The 24,290-nt window shown below is 40.9% G+C and overlaps 1 protein-coding gene across 2 annotated transcripts in view; it reads left to right on the top strand.

Annotated features, from left to right (window-relative positions):
- The window catches only part of LOC144507232 (echinoderm microtubule-associated protein-like 5), a 141,818-nt gene that overhangs the window by 11,339 nt on the left and 106,189 nt on the right, over positions 1-24,290 (top strand). The window contains exons 2-7 of one of the 2 annotated variants that reach the window (XM_078234191.1): positions 3,816-3,975; positions 8,875-8,973; positions 9,845-9,919; positions 17,159-17,227; positions 19,766-19,951; positions 23,041-23,176. In XM_078234191.1, the coding sequence (XP_078090317.1) occupies positions 3,816-3,975; positions 8,875-8,973; positions 9,845-9,919; positions 17,159-17,227; positions 19,766-19,951; positions 23,041-23,176 (725 nt within the window). The remainder of the gene's footprint in view (positions 1-3,815; positions 3,976-8,874; positions 8,974-9,844; positions 9,920-17,158; positions 17,228-19,765; positions 19,952-23,040; positions 23,177-24,290) is intronic. The other variant, XM_078234193.1, reaches the window with a different exon arrangement.

The following is a 24,290-nucleotide window of genomic DNA, read 5'->3' as shown; positions in this document are numbered from 1 at the left end:
AATTACAGCTGCATGTGAGAAAGGATAATTGACACATTAACCACAGACTTCAATGGATGCAGCAAAATGTAGTTATTGATGTGACATATCCCACCTACCAAGGAGGTTTATTGATGGGATGGTAACAGAAAGAGATAATCAGCTATTAAGTTTCCACCCAAGAACAGCACGTTGATCTGGTGAGCTCTGCATTCAAAAGATCCACCTTAAATTAAAAATCTGTCACAAATAAAATGCAGTCAATTTTCTGTGGATGTCTGATGCACAGTAAATGAATGGATTGTCTGATTTCGGACATTTAATTTGAATGTATATGTTGACAAGAGGAGTTTGCAAAATACTGACACTAATTTCCTTTCTGTTGGAAAGTGAATCTGAAACAGACCTCCCCAAGTTTAATGTACTGTATAATGTTAGTACAAAGTAGAAAGATTGTATTTCATTGCACATCCCCTGTGACGTGTGTCGCGAGGGACGGCCATTTAGTAAAAGTGGGTCGCCGGAAAAAAAGTTCGATAAACACTGGACTAGATAATACTGTTTGTATGAATTAGTGTTACCTGATTCAGTGAAAATGTCTTTGACAAAATTGCAGTATTTTACCTAGCCTTTTGTAACAGTAAATCAATATGCACCTGTTGCAGTCAGCAATGCATTCCCAGATTTATTCAATGTAAAAGTTCTATTTATTGTCTCCTAAAGCTTGTATTAAGATAAAGCACTTGTATTAAGATAATACGTTAAACGTAACAAAGATTGCAAGACTTTCTCAAATAAGCATAAGGAAAATTGAGACTCAGCTGGAAAGCAGTTGATTAGGAAAGATGGTCCAACACCTTGAGAATTTTATAAATTAGTGTTTGGACAGCCAGTTATTCAAAGCCAGAAATTATTAGCAGCTGGTTTGGTCGGTATTGAGCTCACAAGTTGAGTTATAGGAGTTAAAACTTTCAAAGGAAACTTAGATGAACTAACTAATCCCAAGACTTACAGAAAAGAACAAGGGGCAAGAATTATGCATAGACAAGTTTAAATTCATATAATTTGTAACCATTTAGTTTAATTCAAGGAAACTGATCAGTTTACCTTCTATTGTAAATACATTTATGTGTTTTCATTATTTGTTCAGAAAATTTGCGGTCAGTTAATTCTGAGATGAGATCTAATGTGGTGCCTTTGGGTTTTAACTGTGGAGGTATAAGGGACTTAGTAGCTAAAACACTTTAACAGTAGGTTTAAGATTGGTATCTTGAGCTTGTTGTAAATGACCCGTCAATGAAGATGCACCTGAGGCTGTGAGGTATGCATTTACTTGACATTAGTCTAAAGATGTAGCCTGAAGAATTTAGACAAGAACAGAACACATCACAAAACATAATGGCACCAGTGCTGGAATTGATGGAGGTCACATATAGGAAAAGAGGACTGTAAATGAGCAGAATAGTAGGTTATAATATCACAATGGACCAATACAGTATTACAGGAAAATGCACAATCTCAGACACTTGCATAATATAATTTATAAGTTTGCATTTCAGTTGAAATTGCTGCCAGTCAAAGAATGAAGGAGGAGCACAAGGTTGCGAAAGGGGTAAAAAACAGCATGGGGAAAAAAGGAATATGGATTTGAGAGCAACAAGGCGACACAGCAACTTGCTTTTATTTGTGCAGTTATTGTTGAATAACATTTCAAAGGACAAGCCCAGTGACCAGGCACAGATTAGCCATCATATTGTTAATCTGGCAGAGAGGAAAACACATCGACAGTGAGTTGAGTAGGGGAAGCAAAGAAGTTGCATTAGTGAAGAATCTTCATCACTCAGGTCATTCCAAATCACTTCACTGCCAATAAAGTACTTTTGAAGTGAAGCCACTAATGCAAGGAAATGCAACAGCTAGTTTGGACACAGCAAACAACATAAAGATAAGCAATCAGGTAATAGGTTTTAGAGATGTTAGTTAAAGTATAAATATTGAATACTCCCCTGCTGCTCATTGAATCATGCCATGTGCTATGTCCGCTTGAGAAGATAGATGAGACTGGTTGAGTGGCTCATCTGAAATATAGGTAACTGCAATATTAACACTTTACCAGTGTTGTGCTGCAATCTGGTGTCTTGAGTGGGGCTTGATCCCTAAGACTTGAGTGTTATCATTGAGCCAAGGCTGAGATTTAAGGATAATTTAGCTTACAATGCTCAGAATAGTTTCATAAAATTTAATTGGATGCTAAATTTTAAGGAAGATGTTTTTTAAACTACTAAAAAGTGGTACATAAAATGAAGAAATTTGGACTGAATTTGATGTGATGACATTGGTCACATTTGATCAAGTGTATAAAAGGGAATGTTACCATGGAGGGGAATAAAAAACAAAAGTGCAGAAAATAACCAGGATCAATTCTTTTTGGAAGAGATGTTTTTGTGGTAGACCTGGTACTTGGCTGGTTGATTTCGAGTATCGGAGCTCGAATTCTCCAATCTCATTTGCCCCACTACAGCTGCCTGTGAGAATGGAGAATTTAGCGCTCAGCCAAATCTACGTTCACTGCAGTTGTACCGGAGAATTCCAGCCATGGACGAGGTCGGAGAATCCTGGTCCTAGACTCCAAACCTTTTGAGACCTGAGCAGTGAGCTGATAACTCATTATGCCTTATTGGTAGCATAAACAATACCTGATAAAAGCAAAATACTGCGGATGCTGGAATCTGAAACAAAAACAGAAAATGCTGGAAAATCTCAGCAGGTCTGACAGCATCTGTGGAGCGAGAATAGAGCCAACGTTTTGAGTCAGTCCGAAGGGCCATCTTGACTCAAAATGTTGGCTCTATTCTCTCTCCACAGATGTTGTCAAACCTGCTGAGATTTTCAGCATTTTCCGTTTTTGTGGCTGTGTGTGATTGAGTGAATACCTGGTTAGGCTTTCCGATGTATATTTAGCCAGTCTAGTTAAGTACATATTTCACTATGTTTTCATCTTCAATAATCTCTCGAGACCATGCTTCTTAGTTTAGTGTTAATTGGTCTAATACTCAGTGGCTGTATAGTAATTCAAGTGGTAGGAACTCTAGGGGTGCTTGTAATATCCTTCTGGAAGAAAACAGAATCTTGGACCTTGTGGTTCTGCTTGCCATACTAATGTGTTTTAAATTTATTAATAGATGTCAGAATTGCTGGCAAGGCTAGCATTTACTGTCCATCCCTAGTTGCCCTTGTGAAGATGGTAGTAATCTACCTTCTTGAACCACTGCAGTCTGTGTGGTGTAGGTGAGCTCACAGACCTGTTGGAAGAGATTTCCATAGTTTTCCCCCAGTGACAGTGAAGGAACAGCAGTATAGTTCCAAGTCAGGATGTTGTTTGACTTGAAGGGAACTTAGAGGTGGCGGCATTCCCATGCACCCATTGCCTTTGTCTGTCTAGGCAGTGGAAGTTGTGGACTTAAAGGTGTTTTGAAAGATTCTTGGCGAGTTTCCCCTTTGTATCTTCTAAACAGTGCTGCCACTCCTCCTCACCACATTTCTGACTTAGCTCGTAGTGTCTATGTGCAATTAAATTGCTCCACCAGATGGTTCATCTGCAGATGGTTATGGCATAGCGCAGACCAGAGTGTTGTTTTAGTTGACATGGTTTCCATAATTGGGAGACCATCTGAAACACAAAAACAGCCCCTCATCAGACAGGACCTCTTTTGGGAACCCAGTGCATATAATATAATATTTATAGCAGTGCTTTAAGCCATATTGTTTGCACTTATGAACCTGTCAGCTGCTGTTTTGAATTACATTTTAAAAAAACCTTTCTGTACCATCCACAGCTTAGCGTTGCACCCAGAACGAACTTTAGTTGCAACAGGACAAGTGGGAAAGGAGCCACATATATGTGTGTGGGACACCTACAATGTGCAGACGATATCCATCCTGAAAGATGTGCACACACATGGAATAGCCTGCTTGGCCTTTGATCACGATGGCCAGGTAAGTAAATGATACGATGGTTTGACTTTTAAAGTATATTTGTTAGTCACAAGTAGGCTTACATTCACACTGCAATGAAGTTACTGTGAAAATCCCTAGTCGCCATACTCCGGCACCTGTTCGGGTACACTGAGGGAGAATTTAGCATGGTCAATTCACCTAACCTGCACATTTTTGGACTGTGAGAGGAAACCGAACACCCGGAGGAAGCTCACGCAGACACGGGAAGAACGTGCAAACTCCACACAGACAGTGACCCAAGCCAGGAATCAAACCCGGGTCTCTGGAACTGTGAGGCAGCAGTGCGTCACTGCTGCCACCGTGCCTTTGTGCCATATCAAATATTTATGTAGTAAAATGGACTTTGAGAACCCTAAATGATGTTAGTTGGCAAAAGAAATGTACTTGTGCCATGGGCACAAATCCTGTAATGGCAGCTAAAGCTCGCAAGAGGCCAAAAATGAGATTTGTGCTGGTGAGATTTCAGAATGCGATCTTCCCAGCCCTCTCCAATGACACGATTAGGTTCATGCCCAAAAAGGGTGGAAGCCTGATTAGCATATAATATAATATATTTTAGTGGACTTTCACCCTAAACATATTGTCCCACCCAGCCGGCATGACATCATGCCAGTGCAAATCATTACTGGTTTTCAGAAACTAAAACTAGTCATGATGGCCACTCCAGGGATGCACAGGTAAGTATATTGGGATTTTGGAGTCCACTCTTTTAAGTTTCCTTTGATCAACAGCTTAATAGCTTTTACTCAGCATACAATCAGCTATGTTTTATTTACCTTTCCCTTCACACTTGAATGCATCTAAAGTACCCCACACCATTGTTTCTAACTGCATTATTTACACAAGAGAGGAACTGAAAAGTTTTGATTTGATTTATTATTGTCACATGTATTAACATACAGTGAAAAGTATTGTTTCTTGTGCGCCATACAGACAAAGAATAGAGAAGGAAAAAAGAGTGCAGAATGTAGTGCTACAGTCATAGCTAGGGTGTAGAAAAAGATCAACTTAATATGAGGTAGGTCCATTCAAAGGTCTGATGGCAAGAGGGGAAGAAGCTGTCTTGAGTCGGTTGGTACGTGTACTCAGAATTTTGTATCTGACAGAAGAAGGTGGAAGAGAGTATGTCCGGGGTGCGTGGGGTCCTTGAATATGCTGGCTGCTTTTCCGAGGCAGTAGGAAGTGTAGACAGTGTCAATGTCAGTGTCAATAGAGTCTGGTTCAAATGATGGGCTGGCCTTCGTTCATGATCTTTTGTAGTTTTTTGCAGTCTTGGGCAGAGCAGAAACCATACCAAGCTGTGATACAAACAAAAGGAATGCTTTCTACGGTGCATCTGTAAACATTGGTGAGCGTCGTAGCTGACATGCCAAATTTCCTTAGCCTCCTGAAAAAGTGGAGGTGTTGGTGGGCTTTCTTAACTATAGCATTGATATGGAGGGACCAGGACAGTTTGTTGGTGATCTGATCAACCAGAAACTTGAAGCTCTCGACCAGTTCCACTGTCCCCCATTGATGTAGACAGGCATGTCCTCCACTACACTTCCTGAAGTCGATGACTATCTCCTTCGTTTTGTTGACATTGAGGGAGGGATTATTGTCGTCACACCAATTCACAGATTCTCTACCTCTTTCCTGTACTCCATTTCATCATTGTTTGAGATCCAATCCACTACAGTGGTGTCATCAGCAAACTTGAAAATCGAGTTGGAGGGGAATTTGGCCACACAGTCATAGGTGTATAAGGAATATAGTAAGAGGCTGAGGACACAGCCTTTTGGAGCACCGGTGTTGAGGATGATCATGGAGGAGGTGTTGTTGCCTATCCTTACTGATTGCGGTCTGCGGATTAGGAACTCTAGGATCCAGTCGCAAAGGGAGGAGGTGAGCCCCAGGCCACGAAGTTTGGAGATGAGGTTTGTAGGAATAATGGTGTTGAACACTGAGCTGTGGTCAATAAATCGGAGTCTGACATAGGTGTTTTTGTTATCCAAGTATTCCATCTTTGAGTGCAGGGTCAGGGAGGTGGCATCTGCCGTAGACCTGTTGCGGCGATAGGTGAACTGTAGTGGATCCAGGCAATCTAGGAAGCCGGAATTGATTTGTGCCCCCCCACCCCTTGACCCCGGTCCGAGCCCACCCAACCCCTAGGACCCTTGGGGACCCTCCCTCTGCAGCCTGGCAGTGGCAGAGGGGCACATGGGCACTGCACTTACCTCTTTGACTCCCCTCTCAGGGTCCAACACGCCAGGTTCAGGTTGGTCATGACCAGCACCAAAGCCTACTCAGTGCAATTCCCGCTGGGGACCTAGGTGAATAGCAGAAGGCTACTGAATGGACCATCAAGCCCACTAATTATATACAATCAGCAGTTTTATATAATTGTCGGGGTTGGTGGGGTGGGCTGGGTGAATCCCTAATGTGTTCACGCCTGGTGGGAATCCATTTTAGGTCTTATACCCAATTCAGCAGGTGATCGGGATTCCTGCCAGGGGCTAACAAGGCCAGTAAATTACACCCCCCACCCCCGACAAATTATGGGAAAATTCCTCCCCAAGCTTTAGTTGAATCTCTGACAAGTAAATGTGTATAAATGATAATTACCGTCACTATCTCTGATCTTACTCATAGTTGCATCTCGACTAGGTTGAAATGTCAATTAAAGGACGTTGGACCATTGCTCGTGAAACATAAATGCTTACGTTTAGCCAGTCTTTAATGTAATTTGTCTTTTACTTTTAACATGTTCAAGTGCACAAATTGGTTGTTACAAGAACAGCTTCTTCCCTGCTGCCATCAGACTTTTGAATGGACCTACCATATATTATTAAGCTGATCTTTCTCTACACCCTAGCTATGACTGCAACACTATTCTACACCCTCTCCTTTCCTTCTCCCCTTTGTACTCTATGAACGGTATGTTATAAACAGTATGTTTTGTCTGTATAGCATGCAAGAAACAATACTTTTCACTGTATCCCAATACATGTGACAATCATAAATCAAATCAAAATATCAGTGGTTAATTCCATCAACAACACCTCATTATCACTTCTAGCTTGGTTATTGATGTCAGAATTAACCCAGTGACATTTCCTGTGCATAGTTTGGCCATAATGAATAAGATTCTTTGACTTTTTACAGTTACATTTTACTATGCTTTGAGATCAAATCCATTTTCTTCTTCAATAGGGCGACTATCCACTAATGCCTCTGATGCACCCTCAGGCCACCACCACATATGCTTTCTCCTAGGACAAAAACTGTTGTATCCATATCCCTGAGGCTTGTTCTCTATCGTGATTGAAAAAAGTATCCATCCTTTCATGGTGTAGGATCTTTTGTTGATTTACCTAATCTCATCACTGTAAAAGCTCTGTTTTGTGGATCCCATTACTCTGATCTATGCTCTACTTCTATTTCTGAAGTAGATACAAAAAATCTAGTTAAAATATCTTGTGTAGTTCTAAGGATCAGATCGAAAATAATAGTGTCAAAATAATTTCCATACAACTGACCATGTTGATATTTTCTGTGTTGCATTGCAATATTTCAAAAAATCTAGTGTTGGGTTTTGAATAGTGTAAGTGATTTTAAAAAAATTATCTGCTAAGATTCACTTGTTTGCAATAAGCCCCCAATCACAAATCACATCAGGTCCTAAAGACTTAAGCATATGGAAAGAAACAACACTTAAAATGATGAATTCAAAAAATTCATTAACCATTGAACAGGTAACAACCCAGAAAGATAAAAATCAGTGTCAATTAATAGCAATTAGCAGTAATTACCAGTAATAGAAGAAAGCTTAACTTTAACAATTGAACAGACTTCTCACCACCCTTCTCAGACCAGGTCGTAAAGTTACATTCGAAGAACTTTGAAGACAGTTTTCAGCACATCACTCTCTTGATTTCTCTGTCTACTTACCCTGTGCCATTTTCCAAAATGGATTCTTGAAAACCTTTTTATATCTTAAAATACTGAAAGCCCACCTTAGCCAACTGTTGGAAAAATAACCAACCATATAACTATAACTTGTCAATAATTAAATAATTAGCACCTTGGCTTTTAGCTAATTATGCATGTTGCCTCAGTTATAAGACAATGTTTCTTCTCTAAATAAATCGCTTTTGAGGTAGGCCTGAGTATTGATCAATAATTGGTTAACCTAGCTGTCTGTCATTAGGAGTTGAGGTCCCTTAGACAAGGTCTTATTCAGCTCTTCGAGTTGAGGTTAACATTCATGTTATCTCTTTATTCTGTGACCTAAGAACACACATTAATCTTTCTCTCACAGCTCTTAGTTACAAAAGTTATAAACATTATTGTTCCAAATTTCATTTCCAGCCTTCTAACATATTATAAATGAATTGCTTATTTAATTGTCTCAATTAATGCTGTTGATTTAACTAATCTGTCAGGTTTCCAATAATACTTGTTTAGTTTTTATTGAAATGACCTCCATCAATTTTAGCAAAAAATGGTTAAAAACATACAATTCAAACTGAAAAACCGAAAACTACAAAATGATAGTCACACTTAAAAATAGTGATTTTGAAACTACCAACAATAGTAAAGTTACATGGTTTCATGCTGATACCAAATACCACTGAATCTTGTTTTTTAACTCATGAATTATAAGCTGGCTTTATGGAATACCTTTTCAGTAAAGGAACATTCCCCTCTCATTGGAAAGTGGAAGTCCGCGATTTTGTTGGTTAGTTATGGCAGGTTTGAATGATTATAACTCCTCTGTAGAAGATGGAAATTTTAAGAAGGGGCTTTTGTGATGAAGATTTATTAAATTTTGTTTTGAAAACAAAAAAATTAGGAAGATTTTCCTAATTTCGATTTTCTATTTTTCCTCCTTCACAGCGTTTGGTATCTATTGGTCTGGATTCCAAAAACACAATTTGTGTTTGGGATTGGAAGAAAGGAAGAGTTCTAGCTACTGCAGCAGGACACACAGATAGGGTAATGTTTTGTATGTCTTTCCTTTATCAAGTGCAATGCTGGAAAGTTCAGAGGGTAAACCATATAAATACATTTCACAAATTTAAATAAGAGCTTTAGAAATGTTTAGTGAAAAAATATAAATTAATTTACCAGAGTATATCCCGACTATGTAAATAGTGGTGTCCTGGACGTGATCAATAGGAGAACAGAATGAAGTTCTTTCTCAAAGGAAGGAGAAAATCAGAAGTGATTCTGGTCTACACTTGCACACCTTTCTGAGTTACAGAGTAGATTAGTTTAGGTTCTTCAAATTTCTGGAGTAACAATTAAAGGATGCTATTTAAATGGGAGATTAGCTTTTACTCCTTGACAGTACTTTGTATGCAAAAGAAACCAAGCCAAATTACCAGATAATTCATTTTTGGTGATGTTGTTTGAAGGATTGGCATGAGGATAAGTCCATTTGTCTCTTGGAATAGTGCCATTGGTTCTATATACCCAGTTGATAGGCTGACAGGGCCTTGACTTAACATCTCACTCCAAATGTCTTGCTAGGCAGTACTGCACTGAAGTGGCAACCTAGACTGTTAAGTATTGAGTATGACTTGATCCATAACATACTAATTCAGAGGTGAGTGCTACTATTGGATCAAGGTTGACATTATAAAAAGCTATTTATTATTGTAGTGAAGGTTCTCTGATGTGGTTGAAAGTATTTACTAGCTGATGCCTTTGATTTCATATTCTGAGTAATATTGTGTTAGCATAGGAATTGCTGAGTCATTTTATATCTGGCTTGTCAGTGCTCTGATCCCAAGTCTTTAGAGCTTGGCCATGGGTTCTGGTGATCACAGATTTACTTTACTCCTGTATTCACAATTGCTTACAGGAGAAAGATATGAAGTCTGCTTGCAACAATAGCTTGAAGATCTTTCCCATGATGAATCATGTTGGATTCCTGAAGGTGTGCTATTGTACTATGTCAGTTAGATTTATAAGCATGCTTTGTACTACACCATTATTTCTTGGGAAGGGACCATCAGTTCCATCTCCTCAAGACATGGCATCCCATCCGCCTCTAAACATTTATTCCCTCCACCACCGGTGCATAGTGGAAGCGGCGTGTTTCCAGAAGATGCATTCCAGCAATTCACCAAATCATCAGCAGCAGCACCTTCCAAACCCATGACTTCTACCACCTAGAAGGACAAGGGCAACAGATGCTTGGGGAAGACCACCTGCAGGTTCCCCTCCTGACTTTGAACTATATCTGCCAATTGCCTTCCAAGCCATACACCACCCTGTCTTGGAACAATATTGCTGTTCTTACACTAACTAGGTCAAAATCCTGCAACTCGTTGTGGGTGTTCCTACACCACATGGACTGCAGTGGTTCAAGAATGTGGCTCACCACCACCTTTTCAAGGACAATTGGGGATGGACAATAAATGCTGGCTTAGCCATGATGCCCACGTTCTATCAAAGAACAAAAAGAAATAGTGATCAATACTTAATGACATTGATGTCCTTTTTACAAGGAGACACCCAAAAGGCAGACATTACTCTGTGTCCTAATTGAGGTTTTGTTGAGCTATTTCATTCATTCCCCTTAACCTTTTGTACTATACCCCTAATTATAAGGCACAAAATTAGCCTTGTTATAAATTTAAATATTTCAATTTATTTTTAGCAGTCTCTTTATTAAACCCCTTGGGGGGTTGTTTGTCCATTGCTGTTAATATTGTTACACTACATGTGTACTACCATTCCTACTTTTTTTTCCAAAAACCTATCCCAAAGTTCTCTGGCACCTGCCTGTCTTCCTGAAGTAATTTACAGTACTCTTCACAGCTTACAAGGGTTCCTACTTTCGTGTTATCCACAGATTTTGTGATTGTACACCCTCTGTCCAAGTCTGTGTACACCATACAATAGAAGTGGGCCTAGTACTGACTGCAGGTACACTATACAACCCTTTCCAAGCTGTATTCATATACCCTGACTTTGTTTGCTGTCCATTAAATAAACTTCTATCCTGTGGTTCATGTGAGATGATATAGGTTTAGATATGATAGCCAAAAACTGTTTTCATTATTGAATTGCCCCCAGATCCTTGTACCCAAATTTATGATTTTGGGAAAGAGAAACTTTTTTTTACACAGCAATGGTAATGATTTGGAACTCACTGTCTCTGAGAAAGCAGGGATAAAAAATGGTTTCAAAAGGAAATTTGATGAGCATTTGAAGGAAATGAATTGTAGCTTACATGGATAAAATTGGGGGAATGTGACTGAATGTATTGTTCTATAGATAGCTGACATGGACTCAATGGGCAGATTCTCTGGCTATCTAAGCCAGTGGGATTCTCTGGTCCTGCTGTAGTGAGCAGAGATTTGGCTGACTGTCAAATTCTCAATCCTTGTTAGCAGCGGTGGTGGGACATTAGCGGCCAGAGAATTCCAGTCAATGACTGATTTTCAGAAGCTGTATATTAATATGGACTTCAGTTACATTCCTTTTATTCACCCACTCACTTTAAAAACTCTTAAACTTGTTAAGTACAGTTTTCCTTTCACAAATTCATGTTGTGGTCCTTGATTAACCCATGTCTTTCTAAAGGCGTCATGATTTTATCACAAACCATAGATGAGGTATTCTGGCCCTCACTGCCAGTGGGACGTTCCAGTTCTGCCAAAGGCAAAACCCCCCCCCACACACACACACACACACACACACACTGTGGGTTCCGCAGTGGCGGGGTGGGTGAACCATACAAAATGCCATAGATCTCAGTGGCACCGGAAAATGCCACCGGTGGCCCATGGCGAGTTGGAAAACATGCCATGTGGATGGGGGAGCGGGCAGAAAATTCTGGCTCATGAATGTGAAGAGTTAGTGGCAATTGATATTGGATTAACCAATCTGTAGTCACACACCTCACCATTTCCTCTCTGCTTTAACAAAGTTGTCACATTGCCCACTTTTTGCCCCAGACTAAGAATTTGCATAATTAAAAGTTGAAAAATCATGACCAGAGTCTCTGCTGTGTTCTTTCCACTCAGGATGTTAGGCCATCAGGCCCTCAGTACCAATTTTCTAATGTTTCATCTAATTGTTTCATATCCTCTTCAAACAATCTGTGCATCCAGGAGTTAATTGGAGCTCTGTTAGTGCAAACATGTGAGAAAATTGAAGCCTCTAGTTTTGAGGCATATCTCAGAATTGTAACCTTGAAGGTCAACACTGCTGATTTATTTTGTAATCCAGTGCTTCTCCCATGAGCTCATGGCACCCTTCTCAAGAATAATTACAGATGATAGCATGATTGTCACTGAATTGATTTCCAAACTTCACAATTTCATTAAGGAAAATATGTCCTACCCCCAGGAAAGTTTGAAGAACAATTAAAATAGCTATGACATATTGCTGTAACATGGAAGAACCTCATTTACTGTTTTACATATAGGCAAGAGCCTTGAAATAAACATTATTAACTAACACACCCAGATGACAGTCTATTGCTTGAGATCGTTTAATTGGGGAAGATGATGGCCATTTGTTGTTTCGCATTGAGGAAATCAGTTAATTCTACACATAGTTTTCTTTGAATGTTCCTTTGGCATTACATTAAATGATGATATAATTTTCACTGCACAATTCATGTGTCCATGCTGTTGTAGCAGAATTATAATGTGACAGGGATAACCGAAACATGCCACGCCATAGTAGATGATGATAAATAAAACAAAGTTTAGGATCAAATAGATTTTTTTTAAAAAAGTGTGCACCTCTGTATTTTGGGAAAGAAAACAAATAGAATCTAGAGATGAGGGAGAAACTACTAAAACACCTGGAAGTTTCTAACACAGAGCTAAAGAAAGATAGGGAGCTTTTTATGTAATGGCAGCTTATTAAGAGGTCGCAGTGAATACTTCAGAGCTAAGAAGGATAAATGAAAATAATATGGCTTTATTGACAACCAACAATCTGGGAAGTGAGATTTTTAAAAAATGGAATGAACTTCACATATCCAGATTATAGGAAACCAGAAATATGTCAAAACAATTCCTGCAGAGGAAATTAAGGGAACTACAAATAAACATAGTTGCAGAAGATGAACTACAATGGTAAGAAATTATTAGGGCATTGTGTTAGTAAGTGCACAAGGTGCATGGTTGGCAGGATCATTGAGGAAGTGGTTAGTTGGTGTACTCAAATATAGCCAATGCTTTATAAGGGAAAACAGCCTGAGAAACTGTTAACCTTTCTTGAGAATGGATAGTCCAGGTGGACAGTTGCAAACAGTACTAAATTTCCAAATAAGTCTTTGGTGAAGTTCTTTATAAAAGCTGTTAAAATTAATAGTGGGAGTTCAATGTAAAACATTCATATAGATGAAAAATTGGTTGAAGAGAACACAAGAACAAGGAGCAGAAGTAGGCCATCTGGCCCCTCGAGCCTGCTCCACTAGTCAATAAGATCATGACTGATCATTTCGTGGACTCAGCTCCACTTACCCGCCCACTCACCATAACCCTTAATTCCTTTAATGTTCAAAAATTTATCTATCTTTGCCTTAAAAATATTCAATGAGGTAGCCTCAACTGCTTCACTGGGCAGGGAATTTCACAAATTCACAACTCTTTGTGTGAAGAAGTTCCTCCTCAACTCAATCCTAAATCTGCTTCCCCTTATTTTGAGGCTATGTCCCCTAGTTCTAATTTCACCTGCCAGTGGAAACAACTTCCTTGCTTCTATCTTATCTATTCACTTCATAATATATGTTTCTATAAGATCTCCCCTCATTCTTCTGAATTCCAATGAGTATAGCCCCAGTCTACTCAGTCTCTCCTCATTAGCCAACCCTCTCAACTCTGGAATCAACCTAGTGAATCCCCTCTGCACCCCCTCCAGTGCCAGCATATCCTTTCTCAAGTAAGGAGACCAAAACTGTACACAGTACTCCAGGTGTGGCCTCATCAGCACCTTATACAGCTGCAACATAACCTCACTGTTTTTAAACTCCATCCCTCTAGCAATGAAGGACAAAATTCTATTTGCCTTCTTAATTACCTGCTGCACCTGCAAACCAACTCCTTGAGATTCTTGCACAAGGTTACCCAGGTCCCTCTGCACAGCAGCATACTGCAATTTTTTACCATTTAAATAATAGTCCATTTTGCTGTTATTCCTACCAAAATGGATGACCTCACATTTACCAACATTGTGCTCTATTTGCCAGACCCTCGCCCATTCACTTAGACTATCTATATCCCTTTACAGACTTTCAGCATCCTCTGCACACTTTGCTCTGCCACTCATCTTAGTGTCATCTGCGAATTTTGACACACTACACTTGATCCCCAACTCCAAATCATCTATGTAAATCGTAAATAATTGCAGTCCCAACACTGATCCCTGAGGCACACTAGTAGTCACTGATCGCCAACCAGAAAAACACCCATTTACCCCCACTCTTTGCTTTCTGTTGGTTAGCCAATCCTCTATCCAAGCTAATACATTACCTGTAACGCCGTGCACCTTTATCTTCTGTAGCAGTCTTTGGTGCGGCACCTTGTCAAGTGCCTTCTGGAAATCCAGATACACCACATCCACAGGTTCCCCATTGTCCACTGCACATGTAATGTTCTCAAAGAATTCCACCAAATTAGTCAAACATGACCTTCCCTTCATGAACCCATGCTGCATCTTACCAATGGGACAATTTATATCCAGATGTCTTGCTATTTCTTCCTTGATGATCGATTCAAGCATTTTCCCTCCTGCAGAAGGTAAGCTAACCAGCCTATAGTTACCCACCTTTTGTCTACCTCCTTTTTTAAACAATAGCATCACATTTGCTGTTTTCCAATCTGCAGGAACCACCCCAGAGTCCAGCGAATTTTGGTAAATTACCACTGGTGCATTTGCTATTCCTCCCACCATCTCTTTTAGTATCCTGGGATGCATTCCATCAGGACCAGGAGACTTGTCTATCTTTAGCCCCATTAACTTGCCCAACACTATCTACTAAAGAAAGAAGAGTAACTGTATTTTAGGGAAATGAAGTCAGAATGTGGGGAAGAATGGAAATGCATCGAGTAGCGTACCATTTATTTTAATACTGGGATGTTTGTAAATCCTAACTAACATTAATCATTTAGGTCTCGGGCTAAATGTAAACAATTCGATTTTACAGCTATTGAAATACTTCAGTGAGAACTTGGCTCCACCAGTTAAAAACAAACTATAAATGTTTATTAACAAACAACAACTATTTACAGGGTGATGTAGAATCAGTGGCCGTGATTCACCCATTTTGACTCTACACCCATGGGAAAACCAGAGTGTTCCCTGCTGGCGTTAGCAGCAGTTGTGAGGTGGGTTTCTCCCATCTGATCAATGCACATTTATGCTTTGTGGGAAACACCCCCGACAGCCAGGCTGTTCAGAGATCAGGGCGCCTTTTTTAAAGGGTGCCAAGATCGCTTTGCTGACAGACAGGACCCCCCTCCCCCCCAACTCCCTCTCTACCTCTCCAGCCGGAGGCCTATACATGTGCCCCACTGCTGCTACCAAGCTACAGAGGGAGTGTCCTCCAAGAGTCCTGGGGGTTGGGTGGGCTCAGGCTGAGGGCAAGGGATTGACCTCAGCACTGTCCCTGGGATGGGGGTCTTGTGGTTACACTATCCCTTCTAGCTCTTAGAAACTTGAACATCACTCTTGGCGTTGTGATTTCAGGCATCTCTCTGATCACACTCTTCATTCTGGTCTGTGTGAAAAGTTTGAAGTGAGCTGGTCATTTCAATCTCCATGTCTCCTGGGCACCTGACAGGCTTCCAAATCGCAGCAGCATTCCATTCTATATAAGGGATTCCCCTTATTCTCTTTCAGAAACTGCAGGTGTGAGAAGACCCCTTTCAAGTCCTCTGACTGACAGAAGTCGATTTCATTGTTGGGGAGTCGGCTGGGGGGGATTCCCTTCTCCACAGCTGCTCACTCAGTGAGTTTGCTGTTTTTTTCCCTAGTCTCTGAGCCTTCCTAGAAAGCACAAATCATTGGAAATCCTTTAAAGTCCTGTGCTTTCCTTTGAAAACCTTTGCTTTCATTTAATTTGGTAGTGCAATCCAACAAGCCTTTGATTGACAGCCTAATGTTTTTTGCACAGCATACAGTGTTTATCTTTCCCTTCACAGTTGAATGTATCTGAATTACCCCCCACCACCACAATGTTCCTAACCACAATGTTTATACAAAAGCGGAACTGAAAGAACCTGGCTGCTTTGAAGTTGCCTACAGCTGTGATTTGTGTCAATGTGACCAGCCCACTACAAAGTTTTCACAGTCCACAGACCAGAATGAAGACTTTGATAAGTGAGATGCCTGGAATCACCATGCTAGGAATAATTTATCAGGTTTCCCAGGGCTAGAAGGGGCAGACTAGCCAAAAGACCCCCATCTGGGGGAAGAGTGCAGAGGCCAACATCTTTTCCCCCAGCACAAACTCACCCTGGGAAACCCTCCCTTTGCAGCCTGGCAGTAGCAGAGAGGCACATGGGCACTGCACTTACCTCCTTGACCCCCTTCAGAGTTCATAGCGCTAGGTCCATGATGCTCATCACCAGCACCAAAGCCCACCTGGTGCAGATCCCACTGGGAGGTGGGTGAATGGTGGGAGGCCTTTGAATTGGCATTCAAGCCCACTAATTACATTCAAATTGACATTTCTGCATCATCAACAGGTTTCCACATGCTCTGAGCAGCAACCTGATCGAGGCCAGTGAGGTGGACTTGGTGAATGGCGACAGGCTTGACACTTGTCGGGAATCCCATTTTAACCCCAACTCCCCATTTAGTGGGACATCGGGATTCTTAGTAGCGGCGAACAGGGCTGGTGAATCCCCCCCCCCCAGTGCTTCCAGACATGACTCTAGGATCTAGCTGCTGAGGCAAGTTGGAATGAAGCCCCATCTTGGTTCCGGATTGGTCAGCCTGGGTCATGTGACCCTTTCAGAAGCTCGCCCCTTAAGGGGCCAGATACCACCACCATGTTGAGATTGACAAAGCAGTTAGAAATCTACAAAATTTAGAATAAAATCAGCAAATAAAATGTAATGCTAGTAATTATGGTTTGGGTATAGATATTAATTTCAGTAAAGTTGATCATTTTATTTTTTGCTTTCTGATTGTGTTTTTCTTCCAGATATTTGATGTTTCCTGGGACTTGCACCAGCCAAACAAAATGATAAGCTGTGGTGTAAAACATATAAAGGTATGTACAAAAAAATTAGAATGCCTTTTTATTCTTTCCTCCACCTTCCCAAATGAATGTGTGCACACTTTACATCAATCATGTTGCTTATTTAATTGGTAATAGTCTGATTTGTTAAGCTGATGCATTATATTATTTTCTGAAATCTGAGATCGCATTGCTTAAAGTTCCTTCTTAAATGCCCAATACTTAAATCCTTTTGGTTTATTTAAATTGTTAATTCTAATCTTAAATTGAAAATAGTTATGAGAAATATTTTAGAATGCTCCAGGTTCTCTTTTATGAAAATTTGAACTGAAAATTAATATGAATTAAAATTGATATTATTGGACTTCAAAATGTACCTAGGTTCATAAAATATTGAATGAAGATTATTAGTGAAAAGGATTTAACACAGCTCTGTCATCCTGCCTTGGGTAAAGCAAGCAATGATCAAGCACTAATGTAGTAAAATGGTTACAGTTTCATTAAACATAATGATGCCAAGAAATACCCAAAAGATTATATAGCAGAAATAAACGAAAACAGCAAAGTAAACCATTCTGGCCATTCTCAAAATGTAATAACTGTCACAACACATTCTGGTGCAGTATTTCAGCAAAAAATAAACTAGCTCCTTCTTCAGAAAATTTCACTTTTTTTACATAGAAAAATAATACTTGACAGAATTTTTAATTTCTCTACATCTCTTTCAATAAAAAAATATTTGCCAGCATGAAGATTATCTGGCCTCCTGTAAGGACATTATGATGGTGATGCGGTAGAAAATTGATGGCTGTGACATCAGGCCAGCCTGAGATCGATGCGGTGCTACAGGAAACTGTGCTGCTGACTTTGAAGCAGATGTATATTGAGGTATGGGAAGAGTTGCTTTCAGCTGGTACTACTGCACACCTGGCAGACCTGTTGTCGGTCTGGAAATTCCATATGAGCTCCAAACCGATCCAAGGTACCAAATCAGTTGAAATCTATGATGCCATTTTCTTTACAGCTCCTCTTTGATCAGCATCTTCTGTAGCGGAAGATATTTACTAAAAGGTAGCTTTAAAGGAAGATATGAGTGAAGGGTAATGATAAAGGTGATCAGTAAATAAATGTCTTTGAAAACATATCCCCAGATCTGACCATGTTCTATTTAGACTCAGTCTGAATCTGGGTTTATAATTGTTATAAATGCTGATGTACACATGCGCAACTGCACATACTGGAAATGAATTACTTCAGCAACCATGCTTAATTTTCTTTCATTCTTTGCATAAAAATCAATGGAAAAAATAATTAAAAGATAAAAATGCAAATTTGTTTTTGGGGGGGGAAATTTATATGACAAGGGGCTAGATTGCATTCATGATCCTCCCCGCCTCCTACTCGAGTCTCTACCATCACAGAAGCTAGTCTTCAACCATTTTGATTCAACCCATGTGATATCAAGAAAAGGTTGATCTCACTGGACATAGCAAAGGCTATGGGGCTCCAACAACATATTGACTATAGTGATTGTTGGAGATCAGTCATCTCAGCCCCAGCACTTCATTGCAGAAATTCTTCAGGGTATTGTGCTAGGCCAAGCATGTTTGGCTGCTTCCTGACCTTTCCTTTGACTCACTCCACATGATATCAAGAAACTGCTGAAGGCATTGGATACGTCAAAAGTTATGGGCCCTGACAACGTTCTGGCAGTAATACTGAGGGCATACATTCCGTAACCATTCATGTTTTTACCCAAGCTGTTCCAGTACAGCTATGACACTGACATCTACCCAACAGTGTTCAAAATTGCTCAGGTATGTTCTGCACATAGGAAGCAGGAGAAAGTCAATGCTGTCAACTGCAATCCATCAGACCAGACAAACATCAGCAAGGTAATGAAAGTGTTGTTAACAGTGTTGTCAAGTGGCACTTACAATGCTCATTGTATGTTCTGGCTAAGCCTCTTGACTCTAGACCTCATTGAATTTAAGAGGTAAAGTGAGAGTGATTGCCCTTGACATCAAGACAGCAGTGGACTTTTTGTGGCATCAAGGAGCCTTGGCAAAATTGAAGTTAGTGGAAATCAGGGGGAAACTTTCCACTGGTTGGAATCATACCTCGCACAAAGATAATAGTTATTCGAGGTCAATCATCTGAATCCCAGGACATCACTGCAGGAGTTGCTCAGAACAGTGTCCCAGGCCTAACCATCTTCAGCTGTTTCATCAGTGACGTACCTTCCATCAGGTCAGAAATGGGGATGTCCGCTGATGATGATTTCACAGGATTCAACACCATTTGCAGTTCCTCAGATACTGAAGCAGTCTTTACCTGCATGCAGAAAAAAACAGGATAACACTCAGAGTTGGATTTAATTTTTAATTGCTTCATGGGATGTATGTGTCACTGGCAAGGCCAACATTTGTTGCTCATCCCTAATTAGAACACTATACCGCCACCTGCCGCGAGAAACACATGGCGGGGAGGCCAGGGAATCCCTCTCCCCAATATTTCTTTTGTGTACATGTGTTTGTAATAGAAACCTAAATGTTTAATTTTCCTTTTCAGTTTTGGAGTTTATGCGGGAATGCCTTAGCAGCCAAACGGGGTGTGTTTGGCAAAACTGGAGAGCTCCAGACGATTTTGTGCCTGGCCTGTGCACGTGATGAGGTTACTTATTCAGGAGCACTAAATGGTGACATTTATGTATGGAAAGGGATTAATCTTGTGCGGACTGTCCACAGTGCACATGGGGTAAGTATGCACGTTTTTGAATGAAAAAATACTAAGTGCTGAAATGTGTCAGTTCCTTTGGCATTTATATTTGAGGTCTCTTTTGGAAAACATTGGTTTCAAAAGCTTGAATATGATTGAGGCTTTAGACTAATAGTTTGAGCAACCAAATGCCATTTACTATTAGATTAACTACTTCCATGTATGGTAAGCAACTAAGTAATAGAAGCAGGATATGTTGATAATGCACAGCAGGTCTTTTAATCTGTGACGGGAAAATTGAGGTTATTCAAGTTTTCAGTGTGTTATTATATTTTGACCCATATTTTGTCAGTGGTGAAATGATGGTGAAAAATTAAATATTGCTATGATCCCAGCTCATGTTACTACTGGACAAGTCAGATCTCAGTCTAGCACCTGGCTTGCGACACCCTAACTTTTTTTTCGTTTGGAAACCATGGAGGGTGGTTACTAAACGGATTCACAGTAGTTTGCTGATGAACCTTAACAAAAGAATAAAATATTTATTAAACAAGAAAACTGTACTGAAAACTGAAAGTCACACATTCCAAAATCAAGTGATGGATGCCACCAAAGCGGAATCTATGGGCACGATTAACCCGTTTTCAGCCTAAGTACCTCTCTGGCATGCAAATGGGAGTGAATCACACTGTCACAGGAGCACTGTCAGGTGGGATTCACCCATCTGATGGATGCAAATATATGCATCCCGGGAATCACGCTGGCCAGCCCCGCTGTTCAGAGATTGGGTACTCTTTTTGAAGGGCAATTCCTTCTTCGCATTCGTGGATAAGACCCTCCCCCCACCCAAAGGTACACTGCCCCTGGCACCCTGGCTTGGTGCCTTGGGCCCTGCGGGGGGTCGGGTAGATAGGTTCAGCGCTCATCTTCCCTCTGCCATTGCCAGACTGCAGAGGAAGGGTCCCCCAAGTATCCAAGAAGTTGGATGGACTCGGGCTGGGGCAAGGGGATGACCTTGCTACCCATCCCTGGAATTGGGGTCTCGTAGCTGGACTGCTCCTTCTAACCCTGGCAGGCCTAAAGATCACCTCTGGTGATTTCAGGCAGCTCTGTGATCAACATCTTCATTCCGCATGGTTGCACAGCACTGCTGTCTCATAGTGCCAGGGACCTGGGTTTGATTCTGGCTTTGGGTGACTATCTGAGTGGAGTTTGCACAATCTCCCTGTGTCTGCATGAGTTTCCTCCGGATGCTCCTGTTTCCTCCCACAGTCCAATAATGTGCACGTTAGATAGATTGGCCATGCTAAATTGTCCCTTAGCGTCCAAAGATGTATAGGTTAGGGGAATTAGCGGGGTAAATATGTGGGGTTACGGGGTTAGGGCCTGGATACAATGCTCTGTCAGAGATTCAGTACAGATTCAATGGGTCGACTGGCCTCCTTCTGCACTGTAGGGATTCTATGATTCCTGCCTGTCAGCTCTGAAAATTTGAAGCAGCCTGGTGACATTGATCTCCATGACCCCTGGACAGCTGGCGGGCTTTCAAATCACTGCAGTACCTCATTCTGCAGCAGTGATTTCCCTTCCTTCCTGTCAGAAGCTGCAGGTGTGCGCAGACACCTGTGAAGTCCTCTGACAAAGAGATATCAGTTTCACTAGGGGGTGGAGTTCCCTTCTCCACAGCTGTTCACTCAGCCTCAATGTATTCACAGAAAGCTGAAACCTGTGAAACTCTCTCTATTCAATTGAAAAGCTTTGATCTCTTTCAATTTCATAATGCAGCGCTTTGAAGTAGGCTTTGATTGACAGTTCAATGAATTTGAACTGTCTGCAGTCAACTGTGTTTATTTACCTTTCCCTTCATGCTTGAATGCATTGGGATTCCCCATTGGGATTCCCGTTAGCGGTGAACCAAGCCAGTTTGTCTTTGGACTGCTACATTCGTGATTTTGGTCTTCCGTGAGATACCCAAAATGCATTGCACAGCAAAGATGAAAGATGTTGAGCTTCATTTCTTGGTCGCTGTAAGATGTCCATGTTTCACAGCCGGACAGCAAGATGCTGAGAATATAAGCTTCATAAACCAGCATCTTTGTTCTTAGAGTCCCCTTGATGTTATCCCATGCATGTTTTGTGAGTTGGCCAAAGGTGGTATAAGCTTTCTCAATGCATGTATCAAGTTCTGCCTGTTTGCCTGTCATCTTGGACCTAAGCGCAGTTTGCTAACCACTTCCAACGGGCATTGCATAGCGTGATCAAGAGTGCAGATGCAGACACATTGGCCCATGACCATAATTTGCTTGACACAGAAAGTCAGAACAAATTAATGGCATGGCAGAGACAATCCATGAAAATTGGTACATGTTTCAGTGCCCTGCAAATATTGCACTCAAGCAAGTGTAGTGGTATTGTCATAGAATCCCTACAGTGCACAAAGAGGCCATTCGGGCCCATCGACTCTGCACTGACTCTCTGACAAAGCATCTTACCCAAGCCCACTCCCCGCCCCCCAACCTACACATCTTTGGATACTAAGGGGCAACTTAACATAGCCAATCCATCTAACCTGCACATATTTGGATGTCATTATCATTGAACTATTCCAGAGCCCCAGGCTAATGTCCTGGGGACAAGAGATCAAATCCCCCTATTGCAGCTTGTGGAATTTAAATTCAATTAATAAATCTGGAATTGAAAGCTAGTCTCAGTAATGGTAATCATGGCAATAATTATTAATTATCGTAAAAACCCACCTGGTTCACTTGTATTCTTTAGGGAAGGAAGTCAGCTGTCCTCGTCTGGTCTGGCCTATGTGATTCCAGACCCACGACTCTTAATTACCCTCAGAAATGGCCTGGCAATCCACTCAGTTCAACAGCCATTAGGGATAGGCAAGAAATGTTGGCCTTGTCAGTGATACCCATATCCCATGAAAGAATATTGAAATAAAAGGCTGTTTATTCTTGTAATTGCAAATCCACAAGTTGGCAAAGTTTGATCTGTTTGCTGTTGGATGCATATTTAAAAATGTGTCTGTTTGATAATGCTGTACATGAAGACTTCATGTTACAAAAAGGTAACTTAAAGTAACAACAAAGTGACGCTTTATTGAAATACTCATTCAGTCAGGAATCTTCAGCATGAATGCCTGTGAAGAGGGATTTGCCACAGGAGGTCGAGATGGTTGTGTTCGTTTGTGGGATTTAAATTTCCAGCCCATCACTTTGATTGACCTCAGGGAAACTGATCAAGGATACAGAGGTAAACAAATGACCTATTGCTTTTTCTATCTGTAAACTTCCATTTAACATCAAGATTTGTTAATCAGACTGCACATGGGAATGTATGTGTAGACATCTTGGGTTTGCAGAGCAACAAGTGGCTTTGAAATATATTTGCTATAATGCTCTTCATTCTCTTGCATTTTAGTTAAGGAACATTCATATATTTGTCTTGGAATATATTTGACTAAAGATCCTGCCATTATTTTGTTGGTACTACTTACCCAAATAATTCCCCAAAAACAGTTCCAATTTTGGGAAAATAAAGAGGATTGAGAATTTCAGCATGCCACCCCAACAATATCCTTCAACAACACTTTAAAACTATGGCCTAAGTCTGGAGTAGGGGAAATACCAGGTATTCTGTGGTGTTTTTTGTGCAGGAAAACAAAATTAAGTTATTTTTCCTAAATCACCTTGTTGGGAGCAGTGAACAGGCTAGCAAGTGAAGAGAAAATATGTTGATAGACATATCCTGCCCAAAGCTTGGCAAAGGACAGTGAAGAAATCAGATCATCAGCAATCGAAGTAAGCATTAACCCCTTGTCCCCTGTCATATTGAATTCCAAAGGAAATAAGCAAAATGATTCAATCCATAAACATTGCATTGTCAGCAAAACTACTTAATCCAACTTCCTTTTGTGTTTTCTGTAGATAGGCCTAATATAAGAACTTAATTTCAATCTTGCCTCTATAAAGTTTTACTAGAATTGTTTCCCCCTTGGTATCTGAACTGGGAAGGTCCCAACCTGCATAAATTTACCTAGTCCATTAAGAGTCAGCTCAGTTGCCAATTTTTTTTAAATTCAGTGAGCAGTGGTATGGTCTGATCAGTGGCACTTTAAGATGGTGTGAAGGGGGCAATCGGGGTCCCCCGGTGGGTCGGGCGGTGGAGGGGTGGTGTCCCTTGGGCATGTGCACCCAGACAGTGCTAGCCTGCACCCCCTGGCACTGCCCAAGGGGCAAAGTACCAATGCCCAGCGAGTACCTTGGGCATGGGGCAGTGCCAAGGGGGTGAGGCTTAGGGGGCACAGTCTGATGGGGGGGCCTAGAGGGCATTCGGTGGGGGATCCTGCTGCCACTCTGCGCAGGGA

Source organism: Mustelus asterias, chromosome 18 (genome assembly GCF_964213995.1).
Source record: "Mustelus asterias chromosome 18, sMusAst1.hap1.1, whole genome shotgun sequence".
Classification (NCBI taxonomy): domain Eukaryota; kingdom Metazoa; phylum Chordata; class Chondrichthyes; order Carcharhiniformes; family Triakidae; genus Mustelus; species Mustelus asterias.
The sequence above is the reverse complement of the archived record's forward strand: the minus strand, read 5'-3'. Positions and strand labels throughout refer to the sequence as shown.